Source organism: Vulpes vulpes, chromosome 14 (assembly GCF_048418805.1).
Source record: "Vulpes vulpes isolate BD-2025 chromosome 14, VulVul3, whole genome shotgun sequence".
In the NCBI taxonomy this organism is placed as follows: domain Eukaryota; kingdom Metazoa; phylum Chordata; class Mammalia; order Carnivora; family Canidae; genus Vulpes; species Vulpes vulpes.
This window is the reverse complement of record NC_132793.1, coordinates 121,682,434-121,697,225: the sequence shown is the minus strand read 5'-3', so window position 1 is coordinate 121,697,225 and position 14,792 is coordinate 121,682,434. Positions and strand designations below refer to the sequence as shown.

Genomic DNA, 14,792 nt, shown 5'->3' with positions numbered 1-14,792 from the left:
TTCTTTCTTTCTTTCTTTCTTTCTTTCTTTCTTTCTTTCTTTTTTTTTTTTTGTGACAAAGTTTTCAAAAAAAGAGTTGACATTTGGATTGTCCTTGAAGGAGATGTAAGATTCCCTGAACGCTAGGGCCTGGGAGGCAGAGAAAGAGACCGAATGTTCTGGGAAAGGGCCGATAACCTGATAGGGCTCAATGATAGGATGCAGGGAGGTAAAAGGAGATTGGTGTCAGATCTTAAATAAGTAGGGCCATTTTCTTCCTTTATAAGTACATAAGCCTATAGAAACTACAGAAAAATTTCTCATCAGGGGAAGTAGCATTTTTTGAAATATAATCTTGCAAAATTTAAAAAGGCTTGTTTTTGTTCTATGACTGATTAGATTAGAAAGGAAGAATCAAGCAAAATGAGTAGGATGTGTAGGCTTCAAAAATTCTCTTTGCTGTTTTTTCTACCTACAAAAGAAATACAGATTCACTTAAAGCAATTCCAATGTTACAGAAATATACAAATAGAAACCTAATGTTTTCTGTAATACAAGCTCCCAGATCCAAGCCAGTGTTACCATACCATTGTACTGGTAGAGATTCATTTAGACTTTTATTTCAATATGTAAACCATCATATTAGTATAATTTTATCCATTCTAGTAAATATAGAACTACCTCATTTTTTTAATGGCTGTGTAATATGTTGTTGCATTAATGAACTATGATTTATTGAATCAATCTTTATTCTATGGAAATGTGAGCTGTTTTCAATTTTTCATGATTATAAACAATGTTAGGATGAAAATCTTTTTACATAAGCCTTTGCAAATTTGTGATTTTGTAGAATATATTCTTAGAAATCCTTCCAGGAACTGACATGAAAAAATAATCATTTTTCATCTTAATGACATTGACAAATTACTATCATAAAGACTGTATCAACTTCTATCCCAACAGTGTATGCAGGCCCCAATCTCCCTAGGGGAAGGGAGGATTTTATAGGCAGTCAGTTCTTATCAGAGAGATTGCAGAACCTTGAGACTCTTCATTCAGCCCCACAAATGTCTGTAGTTCATACATCTCTCTGGTTTCTAAAAAGTTAGCATTAATAGCAGCTCGAAGATTTGCCCAAAAAAGTCCACATATACGCCTATCCTTGGGCCATTCCAAGTATGCTTTCTTTTCCATAAGAGCTTTCAGCTTAGGATACTTGGTAGGAATGCAGTAGAGTGGAATGGGTTCCAGTAAGATAAAAATTATGTAATCAGAATTTTCATGGAAGAGACTGTGGTGGGCGAAGTAAAGTTCATAATGGCACCACTCACTCTGGACAAAGTTGGGAGACAAAACAAAGATGGACTTATAGCTTTTCTCAATGCAGTTCATGATATTTTCAATAATGCTCTTGCCAGGGTCAAAGTTTCCCTCATGAAGGCAAATCAATTTATCTTTCTTCTCTAGATTGGGGATTAATTCGTGCTTCACCCAGGTAGAATCATGTTCACTGTATGCAATAAACACATGGAACTGGACATTTGTCTTGAGCTGTTCTTGGGTTGTTTTTCTAATCCTCTGCAATGTCCATTGACCTAGCATCCTGAGATACCAGGGCAGATCAAAGTAGAAGCAGCAGAAGGCCACAGCCATCCCCAGAACTAGCATAATAACCGCAATGGTGACAATCAACAGAGCTGTGTTGCACGATAACTCAGGAAGATGAACATCCTTTAGCAGAGTCCCCTTTAGAGTCAAAGGGTATTCACAGATATATGAATCTGACCATCCAATCATCATGCCCTCTGAATATTTTTCAAGCTGAATGAAATCTCTTAATTCACAAGTACACCAGAATGGATTTCTTCCTGCATTCAGAATCTTAACTTCCTGACAGCTCTGAAAAAAATCCAGAGATGGGCTGAGAATTAAGTTCATTTCAATGTTCAGAATTGAAAGTTTTCTGAAATGACTGCATCCTGGAAGATCAGTTAGAAAATTAAATGCAAGATTTAATTCTTGCAAAGACTTCAGATGAATAATGTCTTTAGGGACAGTTTGAATTTTGTTATTATTCAAGTCAAGTATTTGAATATTTCTGGGCAAGCACCTGAAAACAGAATCAGCAAATTTGTTGGATGACAGGTTCATAGTGATCAAGGTTTCTGGCCAAAAGCAATTTTCACCATTTTCATGTTGTAACAGATTCTGGCTCAGATCTAAGTGCTTCAAAGATGTGTTGTTGGCAAAGAAACTCACTAAAGAAAACGTCTCCAATTTATTGCCCTTCAAAATGAGAGTTTTCAAATGAGGCAATTGGATAGGTTGCTTGAACAGGTCATCCGTTAAGATATTATTAGCGAAATTTAAATATTGGAATCTTGTAGGATATATAGGAAACAGCATATATGGCATTTGTGCATCTGATATAGTCAGGTTTTCTATATCCATTTTGGTAAAAAGCAAGTAGACTCTCTCCTGTGGAATATAAAAAATTCTGAACTGTACATGCTCCAATTTTATAGTTCTCATTACAGTGTTTGAGTAATCAAATGAATAGTGGTCGAGATAAACCTTGCCTCCAAAAGTCAGATGTTGGATTTGGAAGCATTCTACTGACGTATGCCAAACAAATTGGAAGATGAGGAGAAGGTCATCCCAGAGTAAATCAACTTTATTAAGTAATAAAATAGATGTCTTGGAATTCTCTAAAGTAAGATTTTTTTGAGTTCCATAACTTGCAAATTGGCTTTTGCCATCTATATTTGTCATTTCTAGTATTTTTGAAGTCTTGATTCCATCATGCAAAAGAACCCAGAAATTTGTGTTCATTGGTAAAACAATGTGAAGTTTTGTTGTGTTTAAGATGGGCAGGCTACCTTCTTCATAGTGAGAAAGACTTCTCAATCCTAAGAAGACAGTTTTTAGATGCAAATGAGCAATTTTCTGGAAATTTGATTTTTGTATTTTTGCCCCACTCAGACCTAGGATTTCCAAATGTGACATGTTGCCAGTCTCCTCACAGATAGGCACGGTGTCAAAGTCATTGAAAGAAAGATCCAAATGCCTGAGACCTGCCAGTGAATACCAAGTTACAATCTTCAATCTGTTGTAAGACAAATCTAAATATCTTAACTCTCTGTTGAATTCAAAGATCTTGATATTCAGCTCTTGAATTCTGTTATGGCAGAGAATCAAAACCTTCAGTTTAGAGACAGAACGAAAATCTGAACTCTGTAGTTGAGAAAGGAGGTTGTAGGATAAATCCAGTGTGGTTGTGGTTGGGGTCAAGTCTGCAGGAATTTTTCTTAGGGACATGTTGGAGCAATTGGTTGTCAACTCCCTTTCTTCTGGCAGCTTCGAAGCCCAGCCCTGCACTGACATAGCAATACTACAAAATATATAAATGCTTCTGATACGTTTCATTGTAATTCCAAGAATTTTACCACTGGTTCCTTCATATGAATGATGAAAATGAGTTCAAAATCCTAGAAAGATATATAGATATATATTTAAAATATTAAGTGGTTATGTTGTTTGTTAAATCTTGTAGGATTATAGTTTTATTTATTTATAATTTAATACCTTATTCTTTTATTAAAATGAATATTAATATTAAAATGAATGAATGGAGCCCAAGGTGGGGCTTGAACGCATGGCCCTGAGATCAAGACCTGAGCTGAGCTAAGAGTTGGGCACTTAACTGACCTACCCAGATGCCCCAGTATAGATTATTTTTAATGCCAAGAATTGACTCTATTCACCAAGAGTTTGGAACAGGGTTCCAACATAAATATTGTATCTTTGACTTGATCTGAGAGTTTGGGTTATAGATTTCCAAGCTATTTACACTGTCCCATTGTTCTGAGGAGCTGTGTGTGCATGTGCCCATGTACCTGTGCAGGCATAGTGTATATATATGTATGCCTGTGCCATATCCCCATCGCTGAAGCAAGTGAGGATCCCCAGAAGGGAGATATATAATCGTTCATAGAAGTGCCTGTCTCCCAGTTCAACTTAGGAGCTTCATTGCCAGATCATACTCAACACTCTCCCTTACATGCCATTTTGATAGCCGGAGGCTTTAAGACAATTGAAAGTAAACAATTTTAAGACTTTATTCTTGTAGAGAAGTTTAAGGCTCACAGCAAAATTGAGGGGAAGGTACATATGGAAAAGGCGATTTTCCATATCACCCGCCCTCCACACATGCACAGCCTCTCCTATTATCAACATGCCCCATCAGCGTGGCACATTTGTTACAATTGATGGACCTACACAGACACACCGTCATCACTCAAAGTCCATAACTGATATTACAGTTCACACTGTTCACACTGTTGGTGTTGGACATTCTATGAGTTTGGACAAATGTATAATGACATGCATTTATCATTATGCATACATTCACTGCCCTAAAATTCCTCTGTGCTCTGCCCATTCATCTTCCCCCTGCTCCACACCCCCTGGCAACCACTGATCTTTTTATTGTCTCCATAGTCTTATCTTTTTCAGAATATCATATAGCTGGAAACATACAGTATGTAGCTTTTCCAGATCAACCTCTTTCACTTACTTATACATACTTAAAAGCCCTCCATGTCTTCACATAGTTTGATAGCTTTTTTTCTTTTTTTTAGCACAGAATAATAGTCCGTTATCTGGATGTATTGTAGTTTCTTTATCCATTTACCTACTGAAGGATATCTTGGTGGCTTCCAAGTTTCAGCAGTTATGACTACAACAGCTAGAAACATCTATGTGCAGGTTTTGTGCGGGTTTTAAGTTCTCGATGAAGTAATTTTTTATTACCAAGTGCTATGGGCTCCTGAATTCATGTTAAGGATTTGTTCCTTGACTTTTATATTTGTGGACATAGAGAGTCCATTGAGCTAATATCTGATTTTTTACAACACTTACCCATATACTTGGAAGGTCCAAAACATAGAAATAAACAGAATAGTTCCTGTCCTTATGGTTCTGTAGGCCTTCAGGTTGGTGGCAAAAGCAATCTGGATCACTGCGAAACAATAGCAATAATGATGAAAACAGTTTCCATTTCTTGGGGGCTTTCTACAGTGCCAAAATGTATACACTATGCCTGCACAGGTACATGGGTGCACGCACACACAGCTCCTCAGAACAATGAGACAGTGTATATAGCACAGAGAGGTCTCACTATACCATATCTTCCCATGGAATATATATTTTGTTCCTTCTGCTTGTCTGTAGGAGTGACCAGTCTAAGGAAAGTGAAGGCCAGTGTGTACTGGACATGGATAAGCAGGAAAATTCTCACCAAGCTATTTACCTTGGCTTGGTGTTTTCCCAATGCCTGGTGTGGGAAAACATAAAGTTTAAGAGTTTATGAATTTATTTTTTTTAATTTTTTAAAATTTTTATTTATTTATGATAGTCACAGAGAGAGAGAGAGAGAGGCAGAGACACAGGCAGAGGGAGAAGCAGGCTCCATGCACCGGGAGCCCGACGTGGGATTCGATCCTGGGTCTCCAGGATCGCGCCCTGGGCCAAAGGCAGGCGCCAAACCGCTGCGCCACCCAGGGTTCCCGAGTTTATGAATTTAATATTAGAATCTAACCACTTCTCCCCACCTTCCCTACTGACTCCTTTCTTGATAGAGTCCCAGGGGGTCTTTCCTACAAGCCTTGTGCCTCTTCAATCATTTCCTCCCAACAGACAGAGGAATCTTTAAAATGCACTCAGAATCTGCCATTCCTCTACTCCAAATCCTCCACTGGTTTCTTATTTCAACCAGAGGAAAGTCCCAAGTCCTTGAAAGATCTGACATCTTCAATCCTCATCTTCAACTCTTGTCTGGTCATTCCTTACACTTCCCAAGTAGGATCCCACATCAGACTTTTGAACTTGTACTTGCCATCCTCTTTCCAGAATACACTCCTTATCTTAAAGTTATTTTTCTTTCTAGCCCTTCTCATCACTTTACATATACATTTATTATTTTGTTTATAGTCTTTCTTGTCTTATTTTATCATTTTTTTAATATTTAAAAAAATTTTAAAGATTTTATTTAATTGAGAGAGAGAGCACAGAGTGAGAGAGAGAGCATGAGCCAGAAGGGGGAAGGGCAGAGGGAGAGGGAGAAGCAGGCTCCTCCCTGAGCAGGGAGCCCAATGCTGGGGGTTGGGGGGGCTCAATCCCAGGACCCCAGGATCATGACCTGAGCCAAAGGCAGACACTTAACTGACTGAGCCACCCAGATGCCCTATCGTCTCTCTTTTCTTATCCCCTTACTAAAATACAAGCTGTGTAGGAATAGAAGTTCTATTGGTTCTATTCACTGCTACAGCTCCAGGGCCCAGAAAAGTTCCTGGCAGAGTAGGTACTTAATACATACCTTGAAAAATGAATATTGGGAAAATCTTAGTTCTTCAATTATCTCTGTTCCGTGTTCAAACAACTTGAAATCTGACTCTTCTCTCAATGTCCTCAGAATTCTGCATCCATGAGTTTCCTCATCTGTAAAATGCAGGTAATATACTCTCCTCATTGAGTTTGGAATAAATAAATGAGATAATTAATACATAGACATGGTGAAGGGACAAACTCAGACAAAAGGACACCTGGAATATTACTTCACATTCAGTAATCCATTACCTATATTTAAGATGACCTGAATAATTTATTCTGTGTGATGAATCTAAACATTTATATCTATTCAGCAAGTCTGATAGCATCTCCATGTTGACTCTGTCATGTGAATGAGGCAGTGGCCACTTGATGTCTTTTTAGATAACAACTAGCATTCACTGAGCTAAGTAATACTAACTTCATAAAGCTTGATCCTTATTCTTACAATAACTGCCTTATAGTGTCAGTGGTATCACTGTTCACCTTCTCCAGATATGGAAGTTGGTGCTTAGGGAGGTCGTGTAACTGCCCCAGAGTCACAAAGTTAATACATGGTGAGTCCAGCACTTGGTGTCTTAGCAACTCTGCTACCCTGGTTCTCTAGGGTGAGTCAAGGTAAATTTGTTTTCAAATATGTTATAATACCCTAATCACAATGAAATATATCTCACTAAGTCATACTGGTTCTTTAAAGTTTCTCATTATACAGTCCAAGGAACCTAATGAGTAAGTCTGCAAAGGCCACTCAATTTAGGTTTTATATCAGTTACTTACAAGGACTGCCAGGGATTGAGCCATTATGTTGAGCCCTATCTTGTTTACGCTAGTGAATCTTGTTATGGCAGCCAGGCTATATCCTTTTAACTATGTACTGTCACACTTAGAACAAAATCCAAACTCCTGATGTTGGTTTATAACACCTTCCATGAGCTACTCTTGTTTCTTCTTGGGATCTCACTTCATACCATATCTGTTCTGACCTTGGAGCCTTGTACTAGCTTTAACCCCTCCTTGGGATGTTCTCTCCCCAATCCTTCCTTGGCTGGATATCTCTTGTCACTTAGATCTTGGCTTAAAGTTTATTCCCTCTAAGAGACCTGACTTTACCACCTAATCTTAAAGTGGCCAACTTGCCATTAGTTCACATCATCTTATTATATCTCTTCAAAACAGAGCACTTACTGCTATCTGAAATCTTTGTTCATTAATTTATTGACTGTCCCTTCCACCTCTTACACCCATGAGAGAAGAAAGGAGCTGATGAGCTTGTTCACTACTGTATTCCCACTCTATAGAAGAGTACGCATAGCACAGGCTCAGAAAATACTTTTTGAATGTATATATGAATGAATGATTTCAATTTTGTATCTCTTAGCACAAACTGGCACATAATATGCTCTCAAAAATGTTTGTCGAATGAATGAATTTTGTGAATTCCTGATACGGTGCAGTGCAAGATGGTGAGAATGAATTTAGTGTTAGGTATCAATAGATTTTTGTTCAAGTCCTGTCTTAGCCACTTACTGGCTATGTCAACAGACTATTTATTTCATTGCCGAAATGTTCCATATTTTCATGTGTAAATGTATTTTGTGCAGCGGCATAAAAGAGATAATGTATAGGAATCACTGTGACCATGTGTAGATTATCACAAATGGTGGCAGTCATCTGGGCCAAGAGCAGGGTGATTTCAAGCAAAAATTTTAAGGGGTGCCAAGAAAGTCAATAATCAAGATAAATAATATTTTAATGAAACATTTTTAAACATTAATTTTAACAAAAATCCACAAGGAACAACATTTTTCATAAAGACAGGATCATTACTACCGATTTTTCCTTTTGTCTCAGGATCCAATGTGGCCCAGGCAGTTAGAGTCCTTAAGTTGACATAAGTGTTTTTAACATTATTGTCTCACAGAGTACTTCAATTTGTAGCTCCTAAGGTTTGGGGCTATGGCCCTTGAAAAATGCAGAATTGCTACCTCTGAAGTCCCCTGAAATGAAGTGTCATAGCTTCCATATTTTACTGACTTCTCCCTACCCAATACCACAACCTCATCTGTAACTTATTCTAAAGAAGGGAGAGGAACTAAGTCTTTTTGAACTTCTCTTAATAAAATAAAAGGGTCCTACCTCTCAGTCAATATATGTGCACTATGGCATTTCATTACAACATTTTAAAAAGTAGGGCATAATTTTTTTATAAAAGATGCATTCAATAGGTGTTATTGTATATTACCATATTCCTACTACTATTACTACTATGGTGAGAGGAAGTGAAAAACAGAGAATGACTTTCATTAATAGCTTATGATTTGAAAGTCCGAATCAAAAGACACTAGGAAATGACCATTGTGGTTTACCAAAGAACACTCAATCATTGAATTTCTCTTTTCCTGGTGATACAAAAAAGTAGAGAAGGGGTTAAAACTTCATAGCATGTTGAATGATCTTTGCAACATAAGAAAGAACAAGAATGACATTTTTTGAGTGCTTCCTATGTGGCTGCATAGAGCTAAATGCTTTCACATGCTATTATGTTCAATGCCTTTAACAACTCACCAAAATGGTAGCTATTTTCATCCCCTATTTCACAAAGGGAGGAGCTAAAACTTAGAGGGTAAGTAACTTACCCAAGGAAACCCAGTGAATAAGATAGAGCATGGATTTGAATCCAGACCTATGTGGTTCTTCCAGAACCCAGACTGTAGGCATTTCAAAACCTGAAATGAAGTCGTTTAGGATGTGATTACCAACGTTGATTCCACTGTCAGGACTAGCCATCACGGTGGCTTCTTCCTCCCTTCCCACCCCATGTGCCTCTCTCTGAAGCGGCAAGCAGCTGTTATTAGACACTGCTAGGTGTCGTAAAGCTCAAGACTTTGCCTACATGAATTCCTAAATTATGAATTCACAAGAATTGAAACAGAACTTAGGAAGTACATAGAACTCTAACTCATAACTCAGTATAGGTGGTCTGTGAGAAAGCTCTCCTAGGAATCAAACGCCTAGGTGCTGTTAATCATTCTGTCCTCCGCAGCAGCCGCATGGCTGTCTTTGGCCACTCTAGACCCCTGCAGGCGACTGAACAAGATCTACACGTACAAAATCAATCAGATGTGCCCCTACTTTTCTACATACAACACAAATGCAGAACTTTTAAACTAGTAACAGAGTAACAACTATGCTTTGAATAGCCAGATGGCAGATGTCATTAACATGCATCACAGGAAAATAAAAGCTGGAGAAACCTCACCACAGTGATAGGACCATCCATTCTGGGTAAAAGGACTGACTGGGTTAAATCAGCAACTAGTGAAAGGAAGCCCAAACCTCAAGCATCTGCAAGACAGTTTCTTAGATCCGTAGCCCCCAAGGTCACTCATTTATCTTTAATATAGACAAAATAATAAATATTAAAAGTCTAAGTAAGGCTACTTTCCCCCCATCAAATGATCTCTTCTTTAGAAAAGACCCATTCAACCCTTAATTCTTTCTCATGAGTGTTAGAGCAAACCAGGCTAACAGTTCTTACCCCCAGGGCTTGTGGTGGCTCCAGCAGAGCTGCAGGTGTAGATGTGTAGAGGATTCATTGACAGAGCTAGACTGGCTGCAGGGGCGCTGGAATCAAGCTTTTCAGTGAAGCTCAAGCTCTTTTGCCCTCTGCTGCATGCTAGTGGCATTACATGTTGCATAAATTCATTACAATCTTCAGGCATTTTTCAAAAAATCGCAGTAAAATACACATACATAACATCCACCATTTTTAAGTGTAGTGCCATTACACACATTCACGGGGTTGTGCAACCATCACGCTACCCAACTGCAGATCTTTTTATTCTCCCAAACTGAAGCTCTAGACCCATTAAACAACTCCCCATTCCCTCTCCTCTTAGCCTCTAACATCCACTATTCCACTCTCCATCTCTGTAAGTTTGACTACTGTAGGCACCTCATAGGAGTGGAATCCTGTAATGATTGTCCTTGAGTGACTGGCTTCTTTCATTTAGCGCATGTTTTCAAGGTTCTCCCATGTTGTCATGTACATCACAATTTCCTTCCTTTTTCTCCCCCTCTCTTATAATAATGGAGCCACCTCAAAACTCACTGGTAAAGCTAAAAGCTAGAAGATGCTATGCTCTTCTTCTCAGACCTCCCACCTCAAACGTGGTCACAGTTGTCTAACTACCTGGTGTAACTGTCACAGTCTTTAAAAGGTGATTCCCCAATTAAACTTATTTTTGACTCCTTTCTAACCTTTTAAGAGGGGACTTCTCAGGTCCCTGGGTAACTCAGCAGATTGAGCATCCAAATCTTGGTTTTGGCTCAGGTCATGATCTCGGAGTGTGAGATTGAGCCCTGTGTGAGGCTCCACACTCAACAAGGAAGTCTGCTTGAAATTCTCTCTCTCTTCCTCTGCCCCTCCCATTTGTGCTCTCTTTCTCTCTCTAAAGTAAATAAATAAATCTTAAAAAAAAAAAAAAAAGAAAGAAAGAAAGAAAGGAAAGGTGCTTCTCTAGAGTTTCCTGGGACAGCATTCCCTTGTTGGGGTGGCAGGGCATAGATTATTCTAGTCTGATCTCTGAAATCTTACCTCCCTCCATGAGAGTTCGTTGGGGGCCCAGTTACACTTTCTGGTCTAGTAATAACCAAAACAAACAAAAAAGGTTCTAATACCTTCCTTGAGAGCAGTTAGGTCCATGCATATCTCATTTCACCTTTCATATTGGACAGTCTGGCCTCCATGATGGAAATCTGTCTCTTGGGTTGCCTCAGTAGCTTAGTTGGGTAAACATCTGACTCTTGATTTCAGCTCAGTTTATGATCTCAGGGTCATGAGATTTGAGCCCCATGTCACACTCTGCACTGGGCATTGACCCTGCTTAGAAAATAAAACAAAACATAACCTGTTTCTCAAGGAAATCCTTCTCTCTACCAGTGGTGGTAAGGCCCAGTGCCATACCCTCCATTATTCTGGTTCCTTTATCTATCTTTCCATCTCTAACTGCTCCCATTCTGACTTCAAGGTCAAAGTTTTGTTAGAGAAAAAAATATTTATAACTCTTGTTAAAGAATGATAAGGCAGGGACACTTGGATGGCTCAGTCAATTAAGCGCCTAACTCTCAGGGTTGTGAAGTGAGCCTGCATTAGGCTCTGCTTTCAGTACAGAGTCTGCCTCTCCCTCCCCCTCTTCCCCTCCTCCTCTACTGTTTCTCACAAATGCACATGCTCTGTCTCAAATAAATAAATAAAAATAAAATCTTTTTTTTAAAAAAAAGAATAGTAAGGCAGGACTTTATTCTTCCATGTTGTAGTGTGTATTAGAATTTCCTTCTTTTTTAAACCTCAATAATAATTTATTTTGTGTATATGCCATATTTTGTTTATCCATTCATCCATCAATAGATATTTGGGTTGTTTTCACCTTTTGGCTACTGTGAATATTGTTGCTATAAACCATGGTGTACAAATACCTTTTCAAGTCCCTACTTTCCGTTCTTTTGGGTTTATACCTCGAAGTGGAATTGCTGGATCATATGGCAATTTTATGTTTAATTTTTTGTAGAACTGCAATATTGTTTCCCAAAACATTTTAGAGCACTTCATTGGTGCCTTCCTTCAAGGTTCAGATGAGTTATCCCACCCATCAAATTGGTGAGGTGGCTAAGTGGTGATAAGAAGGAACAGGAATGGTGACTCCATAATTTCAGCAATCTGACTAGAAAATAGTGGGAAGGGGGCTAGAGGCCTTGTTTTGTAGTAATGGGATAAAACAAGCATGGTACTATTTATATAGATTGCAGAGTGCACATCAATTTTTTCAAAGGAACAGTATTTTTGTTTTGTTTTTTTTTAAGGAACATGTTTTGAGATTTTATTTATACTCAAAATTCAAGTGACACTGCTGGACATCACTAGTGAAGATAATAACTTCCGAATGGATTGTCCACAGAAGGGAAAACCAATAAAAAAAAATGAATGATTATAATAGGTTTACGTAAATGTGAAAATGGGAAGGGGGTACATTCTTAAAACAAGAAATTTTTTAACAATAATATTGGGGTTTTTAATAAAGATGTAATGCATGTATTTCTACACATAATTTAGGGGAGAATCATACAATAAAAACAGTATAAAGAAAAACAACAGAAAATGAACAGTCTACTGCACACCTAAGCATATGCAAACATGTCTATATATCCGTACATGTAAAAATAGGCGCTAGATGCACACCCATCAGAAGTGTGGAGGAGGTTACTCCTAGCTTGTTGGATGAACTAGGCTCTAAAATCTCTTTCATCTCAGAAATTCTCAGACTACTATGATCAGCACATTCACAATCTCCATTGTCTTCTCAAGAAAAAAAAAAAATCACTTGGCTTTTTTGGTGTCCAAAAACGTATTATTCCTTTTCCCAGAGCCCAAAATGCTTAAACACTTCACCCTGTCAGTGAATGGAGAAGTTTTGTTTACTTACTTTTAATTTACTTACCAAAAAAAAGTCAAGCCCAGGTAAAGAGTAGTATTCTATGTCACCATCATCATCATGATCAGTCATCATCACAACAGCTTATATTTGCTTCCCAAATACAGGAAGTATTATAGGAAGTATAACATACAAGACAATGGCTAATCCTCACCAGAAACTCCACCAAAGTCTTATATTATTCCCATGTGACACATGATGAAACTAGTTCAGAGAGAATAAGAAACGTGCCCAATGTCATCATCTAGTAAGAGTTGGAGTCAGGATTCAAAACTGAGCCTGTCTGGCTCCAAAGTCCACAGCATTTTCACTGTTCCAGGTGCCCAAAAGTTCATGTACTACTACTCTCTCTGCCTTCACCTGGAATTTCTACATATTTAAATCCTTATTTGCAATCAGCAATAGGAATAGTAAGCTTAGAACCATATGTGCTGATACTTTCAGGATGTAATTTTTTTTATTCCCTTCAAAATCTTTCTCCTTTTTCTCCTCTTCCCTTACTGTGAGCTTCAGAGATATCTGCCATGGTAACTACTTACACATACACACAAACACACACCCACTCTCACATACTTTTCCCCTCTTATAACCTTCCCTGATTTCAGAATTCTGCTTGTCATATTTCTTCCTTCATATATAAATTGCAATGAACAAAGAACCTGTGTAACAGGGGAATGGAGGTTTATTTTAAAGATACTCCAGGAAGGAAGGAAGCACAGCCACACACTGCCAGGCACCACAGAGAACTAGCCAACAGCTCCCACAGTGGCCTGATAGTGGGGCCATCTTACTGTACTCTCCAAAGTGGGCAAAGGCTGTTTTTTACTCTAGTAATGAGTCAGCTTCTCTTTGACTCTTCCTCTTTCTGCCAGCTTCTCTTTATTACTGCCTTTGCTTCTGTGTCTTCTGAGAGCCTTTTTTCAATGTCATAGATTATGGGCAGGACAGAGACTCATGCTGAGGGTACTTTCTGGATAAGAAATCTGATTGAGAGCTCCAAAATGGAGCATCTCTATTGGGCAGAGGACACAGGGACACATAGGTCTACTGGCCTATTTTACATCTTGCCTTTGATGGGGCCTAGGCCCCTGATCTGGGCCAGGAGGAAAATCACACAGCTCAAGTCTTTCCAGCGGTGGTAGGAAGGGACTGGGCTGCTTTCCCTTGAAGCCATTGTGGGCTAGCTCATAGTCTAGTATGAAGCATGTGTTAATTGAGTAAAGCTCCTCTAGTTTACTTATAAATATCAGTAGGAGTTTATTTTTTCTGAATTATATTTCTGAAAGATAAAAGGTAACAAGATTCTCACATGGTTAGGAAATTCTGATAATTTATGCATTTACTAAACTTGAGTGCTTGCTTTGACAGCACATATACTAAAATTTACTATACTTGACAAATATAAGGAGGGGAGAACGTTTTAGTTTGAACAAATAAGCTGAATGATCCTAAATGTGTATTGGAAACCTAAAGAAAGACTTTGCAGAGATTTGGTAAATACTTCATTATCAAGGACTAGAGCAGCACTATTCAATAGTATATAAAAATAATGCAAGCCACATAAGTAACTTTAAGTTATCTAGTAACTGTATTTAAAGATATAAAAAGAAACAGGTTAAATTAGTTTTAGTAATATATTAGTCACTATATCAAAATATAGGGATATACATATAAAATATTATATATGATCAGATTTCTTATCTTCAGAAAGTACCCCCAGCATGAGTCTCTGTCCTGCCCATAAACTATGACACTGAGGAAAGGCTTTCAGAAGACATAGAAACAAAGGCAGCAATCAAGAAAAGCTGGCAGTACAAAAAGAAGAAGATTAAGAAAGAGGAAGATAGTCATAAATTAGAGGTGGAATGGGGGAGAGAAGGGTGAAGATAAACAAATACTAAAGAAAGATTAAAGAAGAAAACAGAGAAAATGGAA

General features: G+C 38.2%; 1 protein-coding gene across 3 annotated transcripts; it reads right to left on the bottom strand.

Annotated features, from left to right (window-relative positions):
• Positions 1-571: 571 nt before the first annotated feature.
• On the bottom strand, positions 572-13,174 carry TLR10 (toll like receptor 10). 3 transcript variants are annotated; one of them, XR_011997203.1, is made up of 5 exons: positions 9,905-13,174; positions 9,003-9,092; positions 6,356-6,477; positions 4,900-4,999; positions 572-3,467 (listed from the first exon to the last, which is right to left on the bottom strand). XR_011997203.1 is itself a non-coding variant. In XM_072737882.1 (2 exons), the coding sequence occupies exon 2, from the start codon at positions 3,403-3,405 to the stop codon at positions 982-984; it is 2,424 nt and encodes an 807-aa protein (XP_072593983.1). In that variant the 5' UTR covers positions 3,406-3,467; positions 4,900-4,991; the 3' UTR covers positions 572-981. The 3 variants fall into 3 exon arrangements, 1 of the variants encoding a protein (XP_072593983.1); XR_011997202.1 differs by lacking the exon at positions 9,003-9,092 and having other exon boundaries at positions 9,905-10,363; XM_072737882.1 differs by lacking the exons at positions 6,356-6,477; positions 9,003-9,092; positions 9,905-13,174 and having other exon boundaries at positions 4,900-4,991.
• Positions 13,175-14,792: the final 1,618 nt, after the last annotated feature.

What these genes read in the sequence shown, in the direction of transcription:
- TLR10 (XM_072737882.1), bottom strand. Translation starts at nt 3,405, where the DNA reads ATGAAACGTATCAGAAGCATTTATATATTTTGTAGTATTGCTATGTCA.